The sequence below is a fragment of the Tachysurus fulvidraco genome, chromosome 6, assembly GCF_022655615.1.
Source record: "Tachysurus fulvidraco isolate hzauxx_2018 chromosome 6, HZAU_PFXX_2.0, whole genome shotgun sequence".
In the NCBI taxonomy this organism is placed as follows: domain Eukaryota; kingdom Metazoa; phylum Chordata; class Actinopteri; order Siluriformes; family Bagridae; genus Tachysurus; species Tachysurus fulvidraco.
In genome coordinates this window covers 8,656,432-8,670,719 of record NC_062523.1, presented here as the reverse complement: position 1 = coordinate 8,670,719, position 14,288 = coordinate 8,656,432, and the positions used below count along the sequence as shown (strand labels likewise).

At 36.7% G+C, this 14,288-nt stretch overlaps 1 protein-coding gene across 1 annotated transcript in view; it reads right to left on the bottom strand.

Annotated features, from left to right (window-relative positions):
• The window catches only part of LOC113660847 (coiled-coil domain-containing protein 148), an 82,258-nt gene that overhangs the window by 6,693 nt on the left and 61,277 nt on the right, over positions 1-14,288 (bottom strand). Inside the window, exons 11-12 of the mRNA XM_027174676.2 lie at positions 7,242-7,382; positions 106-224 (exon numbers count right to left, since the gene is read on the bottom strand). Coding sequence (XP_027030477.2) covers positions 106-224; positions 7,242-7,382 — 260 coding nt within the window. The remainder of the gene's footprint in view (positions 1-105; positions 225-7,241; positions 7,383-14,288) is intronic.

The following is a 14,288-nucleotide window of genomic DNA, read 5'->3' as shown; positions in this document are numbered from 1 at the left end:
GGCAATATGGTTTTAACGCTAGCTTTCATGATTAAGTTGATTTGTCTGCTTTCTCCATGTATTTGAACTTAAAGTCTCTTAACTTCTTTTCTTTATTTGTCCTACCTTTCTTTATCTCTCCTCATCTGTTCTTCCATCTCTCTCCTGAGCTGAGCCAGTCTTGTCTCCTCTCTGCACCTCCACTCCGCTCTCCTCCTCCGCTGTATCTCGTGAAACTCTTGCACCTGGAACACACACAGAGCTCAAGCGTGTATTCCCTCTCACGTACCACTTTCTTTCAAACTCATTTCCAAACTTTTTGATGTAGCGGCTAAACTAATTAACTTCCGTGTATCTAATTAAACAAACTTGCCTGGAGGAAAAGAAGGCAAAGACGCTCTGATATCTTTGCCCTGCAGTTATTGATTGGTACAGATGAAAGACAATGGGGATTGTATATGAATTATAATGTTTTATGGTTCGTGAAAAGAGAATGCACAGGTGACAATAAGTCAACATTAAAACCACCTGACTAATATTTTGTAGGCTCACCCTAAAATCATCTCTGAACCACTGAAGCATGGACTCCACAAGACCTCTGTAATTGTGTTGTGGTATCAGACAACAAGACATTAATAGCCATTAATAACCATAAATAAATTAAGTCATGAGGTTGGGCCTCCTTGGATTGGACATTTTAAAAGCAGCACCATGAACTCTGTCATGTTCCTTAAACAATTTCTGTAAAATTTTTGCATTATTGTCCTGCTGAAAGAGGACCAGGACGTTGCTATGAAGAAGTGACGTGGCCCTTTTCAGATTTTTTGTGCTATAGTATCTCTTCAAACCAAATGACTACATCGGTCTAAATGAGTCTACACCATCAGGATATATTTATAAGCATGAGCCTCGTCAGAATGGCAGTGGAGGTGGTGTTGCCACTATCTTTAGTGATTACCTTGCTGTTACCCAGAGAACACAGTATAGATTTAATTCTTTTGAAGTGCTTGTCCTTAATATTACACTACCGCACATGCACATGAAGAAATCCCTGATGTCTCTTGCTCTAGCAACCGTATACAGACCTCCAGGGCCCTACACCGATTTTCTTAGAGAATTTACAGACTTTCTTTCAGACTTATTGGTTAACTTTGATAAAGCATTAATTGTAGGTGACTTTAACATTCATGTTGACGATACAAACGATGCTTTAGGACTCACATTTTTGGACTTACTAAACTCACTTGGGCTTAAACAAGACATCACTAAAGCAACTCATCGTCGTAATCACACACTAGATTTAATAATATCACACAGAATAGATGTCACTGATATAGATATCATACCTCAAAGTGATGACATCACAGACCATTATCTCATAATGTACACACTACCTTTAGAACAGACTAACTGTGTCTCACCACGTTATCGACTCAGTAGAACTATTGTTCCGACCACTAAAGACAGATTCATAAATAACCTGCCTGATCTGTCTGGACTTCTTACTGTACCCTTAAACACAAACGACCTAGATGTAATGAATAACAACATAGACTCTATATTCACTAGCACATTAGACACTGTTGCCCCAATCCGATTAAAGAAGGTTAGAGATAAAACGCTTGCACCGTGGTATAATAGTCATATTCACACCCTCAAGAGAGAAACCCGTAACCTCGAGTGAAAGTGGAAAAAAACTAAATTAGAGGTTTTTAGAATTGCGTATAAGGACAGTATGTCCAGCTATAGACAGGCTCTAAAAGTTGTTAGGGTTGAGCACCTGAGCAAACTCATAGAAAATAACCAGAACAATCCCAGGTTTTTATTTAGCACAGTGGCTAGTTTAACAAAAAAACAGAAATCTGAACACATTATTCCATCACAGTTCAGTAGTGAGGATTTTATGAGATTCTTCACTGATAAAATCAAAAGTATCAGGAATAAAATAGGTGACGCTCAACATATGAGAGCAACTAGTGACCCAGTCTCACTTAAGGCTCTAGACACACAACTACAGTGCTTTACATGTACAGGACAGGAAGAGTTAGATAAACTTATTACCACATCTAAATCAACAACTTGCTCACTAAACCCCATTCCAACTAAATTACTGAAAGAAGTGTTACATAAAGCTGGTGAGCCTCTTCTTAATATTATTAACTCCTCGCTATCTTTAGGTTACATCCCTAAATCGTTCAAGTTGGCAGTCATTAGGCCCCTCATTAAGAAACCTAATTTAGATCCAAATGTACTATCAAATTACAGACCTATTTCACATATTCCGTTTATGTCTAAAATACTAGAAAAGGTTGTGTCTGTTCAACTGAGCTCCTTCTTACAGGAGAACAATATCCTCGAAGAGTTTCAGTCAGGTTTCAGGCCCCGTCATAGCACAGAAACTGCACTTGTTAAAGCTACAAATGACTTGTTCTTAGCTTCAGACCAAGACTGTATGTCACTATTAGTTCTACTTGACCTTAGTGCTGCATTCGACACTATAGATCTCAACATTCTTCTAGATCGCTTACAAAATTACACAGGTATTCATGGACAGGCTTTAAGTTGGTTTAGATCCTACCTGTCTGATCGATACCATTTTGTAGAATTAAATGGTGAATCCTCCAGTTTATTACCAGTTAATCATGGGGTCCCTCAAAGATGATCAGTTCTAGGACCTCTGCTTTTCTCTATATACATGCTTCCATTAGGGAACATTATTAGAAGACATGGGATTAGTTTCTACTGCTATGCTGACGATACACAGTTATATATCTCATCAAAACCAGATGAAATAGCCAAAGTGTCCAAATTAACTCAATGCCTTAGAGAGATAAAAGACTGGATGAGCTGTAATTTTCTGTTGTTAAACTCTGATAAGACGGAAATACTACTCATAGGTCCAAAAACCAGTACACAGAAACTCTCACAATTTAACTTTCACTTAGAAGGATGTACTGTTACTAGTAGCTCGACAGTGAAAGACCTGGGTGTCATACTAGACTTGTCTTTTAAAAATCATATCGCCCAAATACTACCAAAACAGCCTTCTTCCACCTTAGGAATATTGCCAAGCTGAGAAACATCCTGTCTGTATCTGATGCTGAGAAGCTAGTTCATGCACTCATGACCTCTAGACTGGACTATTGTAATGCATTACTAGGTGGTTGTCCTGCATCTTTAATAAATAGGCTACAGTTAGTCCAAAATGCAGCAACCAGAGTTCTCACTAGGACAAGAAAGTATGACCATATAACCCCAATTTTATCATCTCTACACTGGCTACCTGTTAAGTTTAGAATTGATTACAAAGTGCTGCTACTTACGTACAAGGCTCTTAATGGTTTAGCTCCCATGTATCTAACTAGTCTTCTAACACGTTACAATCCTTCACGCTCTCTGAGATCACAAAACTCAGAACTTCTGGTAGTTCCCAGAATATCTAAGTCTACTAAAGGTGGTAGAGCGTTTTCTTATCTAGCTCCCAAACTTTGGAATAGTCTTCCTGATAGTGTTCGGGGCTCAGACACACTTTCCCAGTTCAAAAGCAGATTAAAAACTCACCTCTTTAGTCAGGTGTACACACATATAATACATCTCATAAAATTATGCACCAATACTTTAGACTTTTATGAACAGCAAATATGTTAATCCCTCTACACTGCTTCTCTCTTTCTACCCATCCCGAGGCATCCAGACATTGTACCAGCTCCGATCATCTTTCGTGCGATGAAGATTTTGGACCTCCACTGAGATGAGGCTGACTCTATGAGAATCCTGAGACATCTACAGATCTACCAGCTCCAGTTGGACTCTATGATACCAAGAGGAGATCTGAACTCTATGTGATCTTTACACCAATTCAACACTTGTTTGACTGTATATTTGTAATCACACCACCAGTGCCACCCATATGAGGTTGGGTTATCCTTTGAGTCTGGTTCCTCTCAAGGTTTCTTCCTTACCAATTTAGGGGAGTTTTTCCTTGCCACTGCTGCCTGAGTCACCTCAGACTTGCTCATTGGGGATAAATACATATACATACATACACACTATGAACTATACATATCTTAATTTTTTACTATTTTAATTCTTTGTATTTCTCCTTATGTTTAACTTCTGTTCTATGTTTTTGTTCTGTAAAGCTGCTTTGAGACAAAGCCCATTGTAAAAAGCGCTATACAAATAAACTTGAATTGAATTGAATTGAATTCTGTCGGACTGGACCATACAGAATAGCCTTTGCTTCCAATATGCATTAGGGAGCTTTGGGTGCACCTGGATGACCCTGTCACCAATACTTGGACCACTTTTTGTAGACACCAACCACAGTATTTTTTATATAAAAAAAACTATTTATATATATATATATATATATATATATATATATATATATATATATATATATATATATATATATATATATATGATGTACAGTAAATACAATTATCTATCTAATTATTATTAGTTCTTGTGTGCATAAATAATCCATTACAGCCCAACCATCATCATCAGTCAGTGTGAAGCCCAGAACAAGATCCTAATAAGCAAAATGGGGAGGAAGAAAGTGAGGTTAGCAATATTACATCACAGACTCCAATAGAAAATAGAAATATGGGAGGTTAAGACACCATCACACACACATGCACTTGCGCACAAACACACACACACACACACACACACACACACACACACACACACACACACACACACACACACACACACACACACACACACACACACACACACACACACACTCAGAATGTAACACATTAATCAAGTTAATGAGGCCAGAAGTGGCTCGGAGCTGATGGCTCAATAGTAAAACAATATTGATAATGAGCATTGAGTTTGGTACGCTTCTGCAAACATGAGATGATTTTAACCATCAGTCAAAACATACCTGGAAGATATTTTTCTCACATCAACCTTAACTTCTGGACAGAAATATGCCAGTAATTTTCAGATCTCTATTCACAACATCTTGAGTATATAGTGTTGATAACCGATGGCAAAGTTTCTACAGATATCAAAAAATTGGCAAATATATTTGTCCTTTTTTTGGTGATAATGATTAGTAAGATTAGTAATAGAAGTTGAAGCAGTAGTAGGTAGTTATATAGTCTTGTACTAGTGGTTGTAGTAATGGTAATGGTAATAAAATGCAATAATATTGATATAATCATATATATTCTTTGTATATACGAGATTCTAGTAGTAGTACTAGTAGGAGGTAGTAGGGATAGATTATAGTACTAGTGATAGTAGCTTTGGGTGGTACAGTAGTAGTAGTAGCTGTTTTTAATGGTATGTAAACATGTATATATCCTTTGTATATCCTTTCCTTTATATAGCGGAATTTCCTTAGCATAATGTCCCATAAACAATATTTTGTAGGATTTATTTCTACTTATTATTGTAAAAAGGAACGAATCCAAACATAGTCAAAGTTTACACCAGGGTTAAATGTCTGAAAAAGTTCATTTATATATACTGTAAGTCTAATATTAATCTTGCATTTTTGTATTATATTAATTGTTGTATGATATGAAACCTTTTGCATTATGTTTTTATGTTCTCTAATGGGGGGCACGGTGGCTTAGTGGTTAGCACGTTCGCCTCACACCTCCAGGGTTGGGGGTTCGATTCCCGCCTCCGCCTTGTGTGTGTGGAGTTTGCATGTTCTCCCCGTGCCTCGGGGGTTTCCTCCGGGTACTCCGGTTTCCTCCCCCGGTCCAAAGACATGCATGGTAGGTTGAGTGGCATCTCTGGAAAATTGTCCATATTGCGTGAGTGAATGAGAGTGTGTGTGTGTGCCCTGCGATGGGTTGACACTCCATCCAGGGTGTATCCTGCCCTGATGCCCGATGACGCCTGAGATAGGCACAGGCTCCCTGTGTCCCGAGGTAGTTCGGATAAGCGGTAGAAAATGAATGAATGAACGAATGAATGAATGTTCTCTAAAGCTGTTTTGAAACAATGTCTATAATTAAAAGATCTTTACAAACAAAATTTAACCGTCGCATGTATACAAAGTGATAACCTGAGATTCTGATGCAATTATCGCCTTCAAATAATTCAAGTAAGTTTGCTGGTGGATCCTAGGAAAAGATGCCTCTAAATAGACTCGATAAAGCGCACACACACCAATCATGTAGCCTCTTATTTACACAACAAACATCTCAATCGTCGGCCTCATTGGCAGAGTAGGCAAGCACGGTTGCCATAGAACTACAAACACTGCAAATAAAAATAAAATGAAGAATGTTCCAGAACAAACAAACCCACGATCACAATACATTTTAATAACGAATGCCACTACTTTCCCAGCAACATGGGGTGAGATGGATCTCCCTGCAAAAGTGCTTCGGTATTAAGTAATGGTGAAATAGTGTACTTGCACAATATAGTACAATGTCTTTCAGCTACTCTCCATGTTGGTGTGCAGTGAGAGATAATAAGAACAGCCACAACTGATATTGCTTATTATGGAATCAGTATTAGAGTTTACACAAGTCAGTCTAGCATATGTGGGATAACTTCTTCATTTTAGGTCTAAGATTTCCTAATCTTGTCTAGTTAACAATAGCTTTGGAGATTAAGTCATATGAATAAAATATTATACCAAAGCTCACTGCTTCAAAACACACCTCAGTCTAGACTGTAGCAATACTCTGTTCTATCTGACATTTATATATATATATATATATATATATATATATATATATATATATATATATATATATATATATATATATATTTGAGGTCATTCTAATATTTCGATTTTGATTATTAGCTTAAAAATGACATTATAAAGCTTTAATATGAAGACAAACATCTATATGTATCTGTATCTATATGTAAATGTTAAATGTAGATGTAAATATTGTCCATCTCTGAGTTTTGTGTCATTCTGCTTAACGTCATAATTTAGAATGTTACGGTTTATAGTTAATATCTTGAGTGAACTATACTGGCCTCACTTGTTCAAAAGGTCAATGTATTCAATATTTTACACTTTAGAATTTCTCCCTGAGTTACTATAAGCTACAGATAAGATATCTCTCATAATAAACTGTACCAACATCTCAGATTTAAAGCTGTAATATAAAATGGAGTTAAAATATTAATAACTGAGAGACCACAGGAGAGATGGGAGATATAGAAATTAAATGGAGCCATGCAAAACTCTTCCTAAATCCCGTAAGAGCCTTTTATTAAAGAACCCTGGTGTTTCAAAGAGGAGATTGTGTGTGTATTTATACTTGTTGTTTCTGTCTGGTCCTCCTGCCATGTTCTCTCTCCTGCTCCTCTCTCTGTCTTTCCTTCTCCTCCTCCTGCCAGCGTGCTGCTACAGCTGCTTCCATCTGAGCCACCTCTTCCTGCTGGTCACGCCACTGCTGCAGCTGTATGCACACACACACACACACACACACACACACACACAAAATACCCAGAAACCGTTACTGACTGTAGAGTATTGTTGTATTTTCCAAATAATGTTGGTCATCTTGAGAATTGAACACCAAAAAAAACAACAACACCATCATCGAATGTTTGGAACTAGTTGCACTACACTCACTCACGTTTACACATTTCATAGACTCCTAGCTTTTATCTATCTATCTATCTATCTATCTATCTATCTATCTATCTATCTATCTATCTATCTATCTATCTATCTATCTATCTATCTATCTATTTATTTTTGTTTTTTATTTATTTTTTTATTTATTCCCATCCACAAATCTGTACAGAAGACATTGAATGTGCATTAAAACTTAACTTTTATTGTTGTAGTTAAAACTATAATAAAATGTTCACATGTACAATATGTTAAGTGCAATATCTCAACTGTTTACTTTAGTTTTCAACTAAATAGTAGTTTATCGCATCACATATTAAAGTTTATACTCTTTACATTCATTTTTAGACCTTTTTTACCCATTTTGTGAAACATAAGGTCTGACAGAAATTTTTTTTGAGCCCTTTGCGATTACAAAAAAGAATCTATCTATCTATCTATCTATCTATCTATCTATCTATCTATCTATCTATCTATCTATCTATCTATCTATCTATCTATCTATCTATCTATCTATCCTTTTGTCTGTCTGTTTTTCTGTCTGTCTGTCTGTCTATAACACACACACACACACACACACACACACACACACACACACACACACACACACACACACACACATACACACACACACACAGAGCAAATGGCAGGTGGGTTTAGCAGATGTCTCCTGGTAATGTTAGAAGCGCTCATTTTTAAAACCTACAAACTGACTTCCATGAGCAGAGTTTAGCAAATCTAAACCATACACACCCACCTACACACACACACCCACACCCACCCACACACACACACACACACACACACACACACACACACACACACACACACCCCTCCTCAGCTGAAGCATCCTCATCCCTGGGGTTCTGCAGTAGGAATTAACACCTCTTTTCTGTCTCTAAAGTGGATTGAGTTTAACAGGTCAGGGGCTTCATAATAACAGAGCAGCACAGTGGCAACGTTCACACATGTTAATTCACATTATGCATTCCCATTATCCGTGTGTCTGTGTTTAAATTAACTAAGTGACAAGGCAGGAATTTCACCTGCTTTTATTACACATCCTGCTTAAGAAGCACAAAGACAGAATCACACTGCTGTGTGATTAACAATGGCTCTTTTATAAAGAGAAATATTCCCATTTCCATAAATGATTAGCACATTAAAAAGATTATCAGGTGCTAACGTATGACTCAATGCTGCAGTGGGCAACTTCTAACACTATAACAGATAGATAAATACATTCAGTTTGAACACATTTGAAGTAAAACCAAATATGTTTAAAAAAGTTTGTTAAAAAAACATGGCTGACAGTGAATATTAGTTCTTACAGAAACATAGAAAAATTTTAAATAATAAATATTCAAGATATTGAATATTTACTTTCTTTGTGTTAAATATTTCATCATTTTAAAATCTTTTATTTTTAAATAAATCAAAAAAAACTTTTTAATTTTTAATGTGATCTCAGACATCTGAACCCAATTTTGTGTGTCCGTGTGTATTTGTTTGCTTTATAATCTAGAAACTGAAATAAATTTGTGGATGCATTAATCAGCAAAGAATCCAAATGAATTTTAAGGTGCAGTATAAAAAAAAAACCTGCATTAGACATGTACAAGCAACTAACGTTAACGTTAACATTCATTCATTCATTCATTCATTCATTCATTTTCTACCGCTTATCCAAACTACCTCGGATCACGAGGAGCAACGTTAACATTACATTATAAATAATATTATATTATAAATAATATATATTAGATTGTAACTCATTGTCATTTTATTTATTTATTTATTTTTTATTTAACAGTGATCTAAAGTCAGATGTTTAACTGTACAAATAATCAGTTTATCCCTGGCAGTTCTGTGACTTTAAAACCATAAACTTTTCATCCTTCATAATTGTTAAAGTAAAGACTTTCAAATGTACCATTTTATCAAAGGTACCAACTTATTCACATGTAAAGAAAGATGTCTTCAAAAAGAATGTATTTCATGTGCCAAATCCTTCATTCAGTTTTTGTAGTATATACATTTACATTTACAGCATTTGGCAGACGCCCTTATCCAGAGCGACGTACATAAGTGCTTAAATCTCTAACATTGAATACATTAATGCTGGTTCACTAGGTTACATACTTAAGATACCATGAGTTTAAAACATTTGTTCAAAGTTACAATGAAAAAGTGTCAAAGGTTTTTTTTTGTTTTTTTTAAATGCAAAAGATAAGGAAAGAAGTGCTAGTTGAAGTGTTTCCTGAATAAGTAGGTTTTCAACCGCCGCTTGAAAGTAGCCAGTGACTCAGCTGTCCGGACCTCATATACAAAATGTTTCTTTATCATTGTTTGTTTTATTTGTCAGAAAGTTCATTTGATATATAAAAATGCTGAAATCATAAAGTACAGTACACCAAAACATAAATTTCTCATTTCAAATTTAGGGTGCAGATTTTAGTGTGGCACATAAAGTCACCATATAATTTCAAATATATTATTGGAGAATTCTTGTCAACATGCTAGCTACTGTTCATGTAAAGAGTCAAGTCAAGAAGCTTTTATTGTCATTTCAACCTTATATATCTGATGCAGTATATAGTGAAATAAAGACCATGACCATGGTGCAGCATAAGATAACAATACTACTACTACTACTACTACTACTACTACTACTACTACTAATAATAATAATAATAATAATAATAATAATAATAATAATAATCTGTAGCGCCTTTAAAAGTACATCTCAAAGCGCTTTACAAAAGCAAATAAAACAACAAAAATACACATGATATAAAGATTAATATTAAAACAACAAAAATAGACTGTAAAATAAGGACAATGTAAAATTACAATTAGTTCATTAAAAGCTACCCTAAAAAAATGAGTTTTAAGCTGAGATTTAAAAATGCCGAGATTTTGCTTGCCTTATCTCAGTTGGTAAAGAATTCCAAAGTTTTGGAGCTAGTGAAGAGAAAGCCCTATCTCCCATCGATCATAAACAAGTTGAGGGAACAGTTAAAAGACCAGTTTCAGAAGAACGAAAATTACGAGATGGAATATAAGGAATTAAAAGCTCAGACAGATATTGAGATATTAAGATGACACAAAGGTACATCAAACACATAGCTAAGTACTGAAAAGTAAGTTATCCTGTCTGTAATTCACCATTGTGCAAATAAGAGGATGTTAACAATAAGAGGATTCTTGTAAACATATGTTAACATAAAGAAGCATCAGTTGATAGCAGCAAGTACGTAGAGACTGCATTGAAGTGAGTTAATTAAATAGACAAAGCATTGAAGCAAAATCAGTTTTGAAGTGAGGGTGTAAACAGTGTTTATATGAGTGGTGCATTAAACGTTGATGTATAATGAATGAGTGTGTGTGTGTGTGTTTTTCCATTTAATTCAGTTCTTGTTGCTGAAGTCTATTGGCTTGAGGAAAAAAAAAACTGTTACAGTCTGGTTGTAAGGGCCAGAATGCTTCAGTGACTTTTCCCAGACAGCTGAAGGGTGAAGGGCAGAGGTGGGAGTAAGTCACAAGTAAGTCTCAAGTCATGAATGTCAAGTCAAAGTCAAGCCGAGTCTTTATTTAATATTTGTCAAGCAAGTCTCAAGTCTCAAATTTGCGACTTAAGTCTGACTCGAGTCAAGTCAAATGACTCGAGTCCCCCATCTCTGGTGAATGGGTGTGTGGGGAGACTCTGATGATCTTCTCAGACATTCTCACTATGCACTGTAGGGTCTTGCTATCTCATATGGTGCAATTCCCAAAACATGAAGGGATGCATCTGCTCAGGATGCTCTTGAAGCTTTGTCTGTAAAACATGCACAGGATAGGTGGAGGGAGATGGGGAGGATCCATCAATGTTCAGTGGACAGTCCGTGTTCTGCTGAAGTCGACAACCATCTCTTTTGTTTTGTCAACATTCAGAGACAGATTGTTGGCTCTACCCCAGGCTGTTAGCTTTTTCACCTCCTCTCTGTATGCTGACTCGCAGTTCTTTCTGATGAGTCACACATCGGTCGTGTCTTCGGCAAACTTGATAACATGATTCAAGCTGTGCATTGCTACACAGTCATGGGTTGGCTAAACAGCAGTGGGCTGAGCACACAGCCTTGAGTGCTCAGATTAGTGGTATTGAAGACGCTGTTCCCGATCCAGACTGACCGATGTCTCCCGGTCAGGAAGTCCAGGATCTAATGTCCTTTCTGTCCAGGTGTAAAAGTGCGGAGTTGGGATGGTCATGGTGATGGCGTTGCATGTGGAGTGGTTTGGACAATATGCAAACAACAGCCAGTCTAGAAAGCACTTCATAAGGACGGTTGTGAGTGTAACAGGACAATAGTCATTGAGGTAGAACACTGTAGACTTCTTAGGCATGTTCTGCACATTCCATGAGCTGTCAACACCAAGTTGTCTGGTCCTGCAGACGTCCATGGGTTAACTCTACTAACCCTTTTTCTTCGTTTACATTCCTTAGAGTGTATGACAGTGTGGCTGTGGCAATGGTTAGACAGAACACCTGGAAGTTCGGAGGCGGGATGGTCCGCAACAATGTTCCACACTACGTGTGCAAAATCGTGTAGCGCATCAGGAAGGAAAGCATCGCTGTTACAAAGCAGATGAAGTTGACCTACAGTTAACAGTCACCCGGATGCCCTGCCGCATGCACTGGGTGTGGACGCTGTCACAGAAGTGGCTGTGGATTGAACCTAATTTCTTAGCTCACGAAATCTAACGTTGTTCAATAAAACAATGAATCCTTCAATGGTGCTTTCTCAATGAAGAATCCAGAAACAAGAATCCAAAATTGCCCAAGCAATGTCCTCAATCCTGAAAAGTGTTCCTAAAGCACAATGCTGCCACCCAGTGTTGTAATGTAACGGAGTACAAATACTTCGTTACTGTACTTAAGTAGAAATTTCACCTATCTGTACTTTACTTCGCTATTTAAATTTATGTCAACTTTCACTTTTACTCCACTACATTTCCTAGATAAAATGTATACTTTTACTCCGTTATATTTCCACTAAGCATCTTCGTTACTCGTTACTCGTAAAATAAAATCAGACGAAATGTGTGCGACTGCAATAAGGGAGGTTTGGCGAATCACTGCTACTAGATTGCATTACGCACGTACGCACAGAGAGGAGCCGCAAATACAGCAACCAAAAGCAGTGAAATGTCACTATTCTTATTACCAGAGTTGTAGCACAAACAAAATATTAATGCAAACAATCCATTCAATACTAAATAAAAATAACATTTATTGATTCGGTCTTTGTCTTGTGAATATTTTTTATTAATGACTGCATTCATTGGACACACTGTTTGTAGAGAATGCACACATACATGAACTGATTTGATTCAAGACTGGCATCATTACATCATGCATAAGATTTTGGTGTCCACTTTTGCCATTTAATAATACCATAACTTTTAGCTTACTATGTAGTCATATAATATATAATATAAATTCTCACTGAGGGCTAAAACCCCTAAAGATGAAATCCTAGAGCCGCCCCTGCTCTTATGCCTACCATAAATTACTGAAATTTTACTTTTTAAATACTTAAGTACATTAAATATCAGAAAATGACTTTTGATACTTAAGTACAGTAAATATGAGATACTTTAAGACTTTTACTTGAGTAATATTCTAAAAGGTGACTTCTGTCCAAAGTCTTTTTCTAGTACGATACTTGTACTTTTACTCGAGTGTTGCTTTCTAGTACTTTATACAACACTGCTGCCACCACCGTGCTTCACTGTATGGACACTGTTCTCAGGGTGAAAAGCAATGACTTACAGCAAACAGATTTTTTTTGTTGCTGTTTTGTTAGCATTTACTTTCTTCTCACTACTGTTGCTTCACTCTAAAATATATCCTATCACCGGTCTCCTCTGGATCTCTACAGAGTTCTAGATGTTCCACATCCTTTCTATTTGTTAATAATAATAATAAATAACTTAATGGTGCCAGAGTGTATTCTTGAGGCTGATACAGTGACTCTGGTTATACAGCTACACTATTTATTTGATCAATGGCTGTCGACTGAAAAAAGAAAGAGGAAAAAAAAACTGGCTTGAAAAAGCAGCATTATGATATGATGATATTTAAAATTGTGGGACCAGATTAGGCAGATATGATGACATGAAAATGCAAAGTTTACACATGCCTAATTTGTATATATGTAAATTCCCAGGCTCTAAGACAGATGCAGAAATGATTTCTGGCATGTCACCCATTTCAGTGTATGTTTGTATATGACAGAGCTTTGCTCTTTAACGACTGAGTGTGAGGATAGAGACCGAGCAATCTGTTCAGTGGCTCAGATGAGAGACACGGCCTCTTCACACTTCCACTGAGGAAAAGCTTGATGTTTTCTCAGCAACAGATTGTCATCAAACACATTTGTGCCACAGCGCACAGTGTGGCGCTCAGATAGTCAGTGTGTGAGAAAGAAACCAGAGCTCACTTTAGCTTCATCTGAGTAGAAAAATTACGCACAAACTCGCGTTACATTCCTGAACACAACCCACATCAGCTGTGAATGTTAACAAATGGCATTTCATCAGATCGATGCTCATTTGTACTGCAGTGATTCGTCATGTACTTTCGGTTTTACAAGTTTTTTGCAGTTGTATTACAGAAAAGCTAAAGCAGAAAAGTCATAGCTAAAAGGGAGAAAAAACACAGAGTGGGTAACTGGCCCAATAA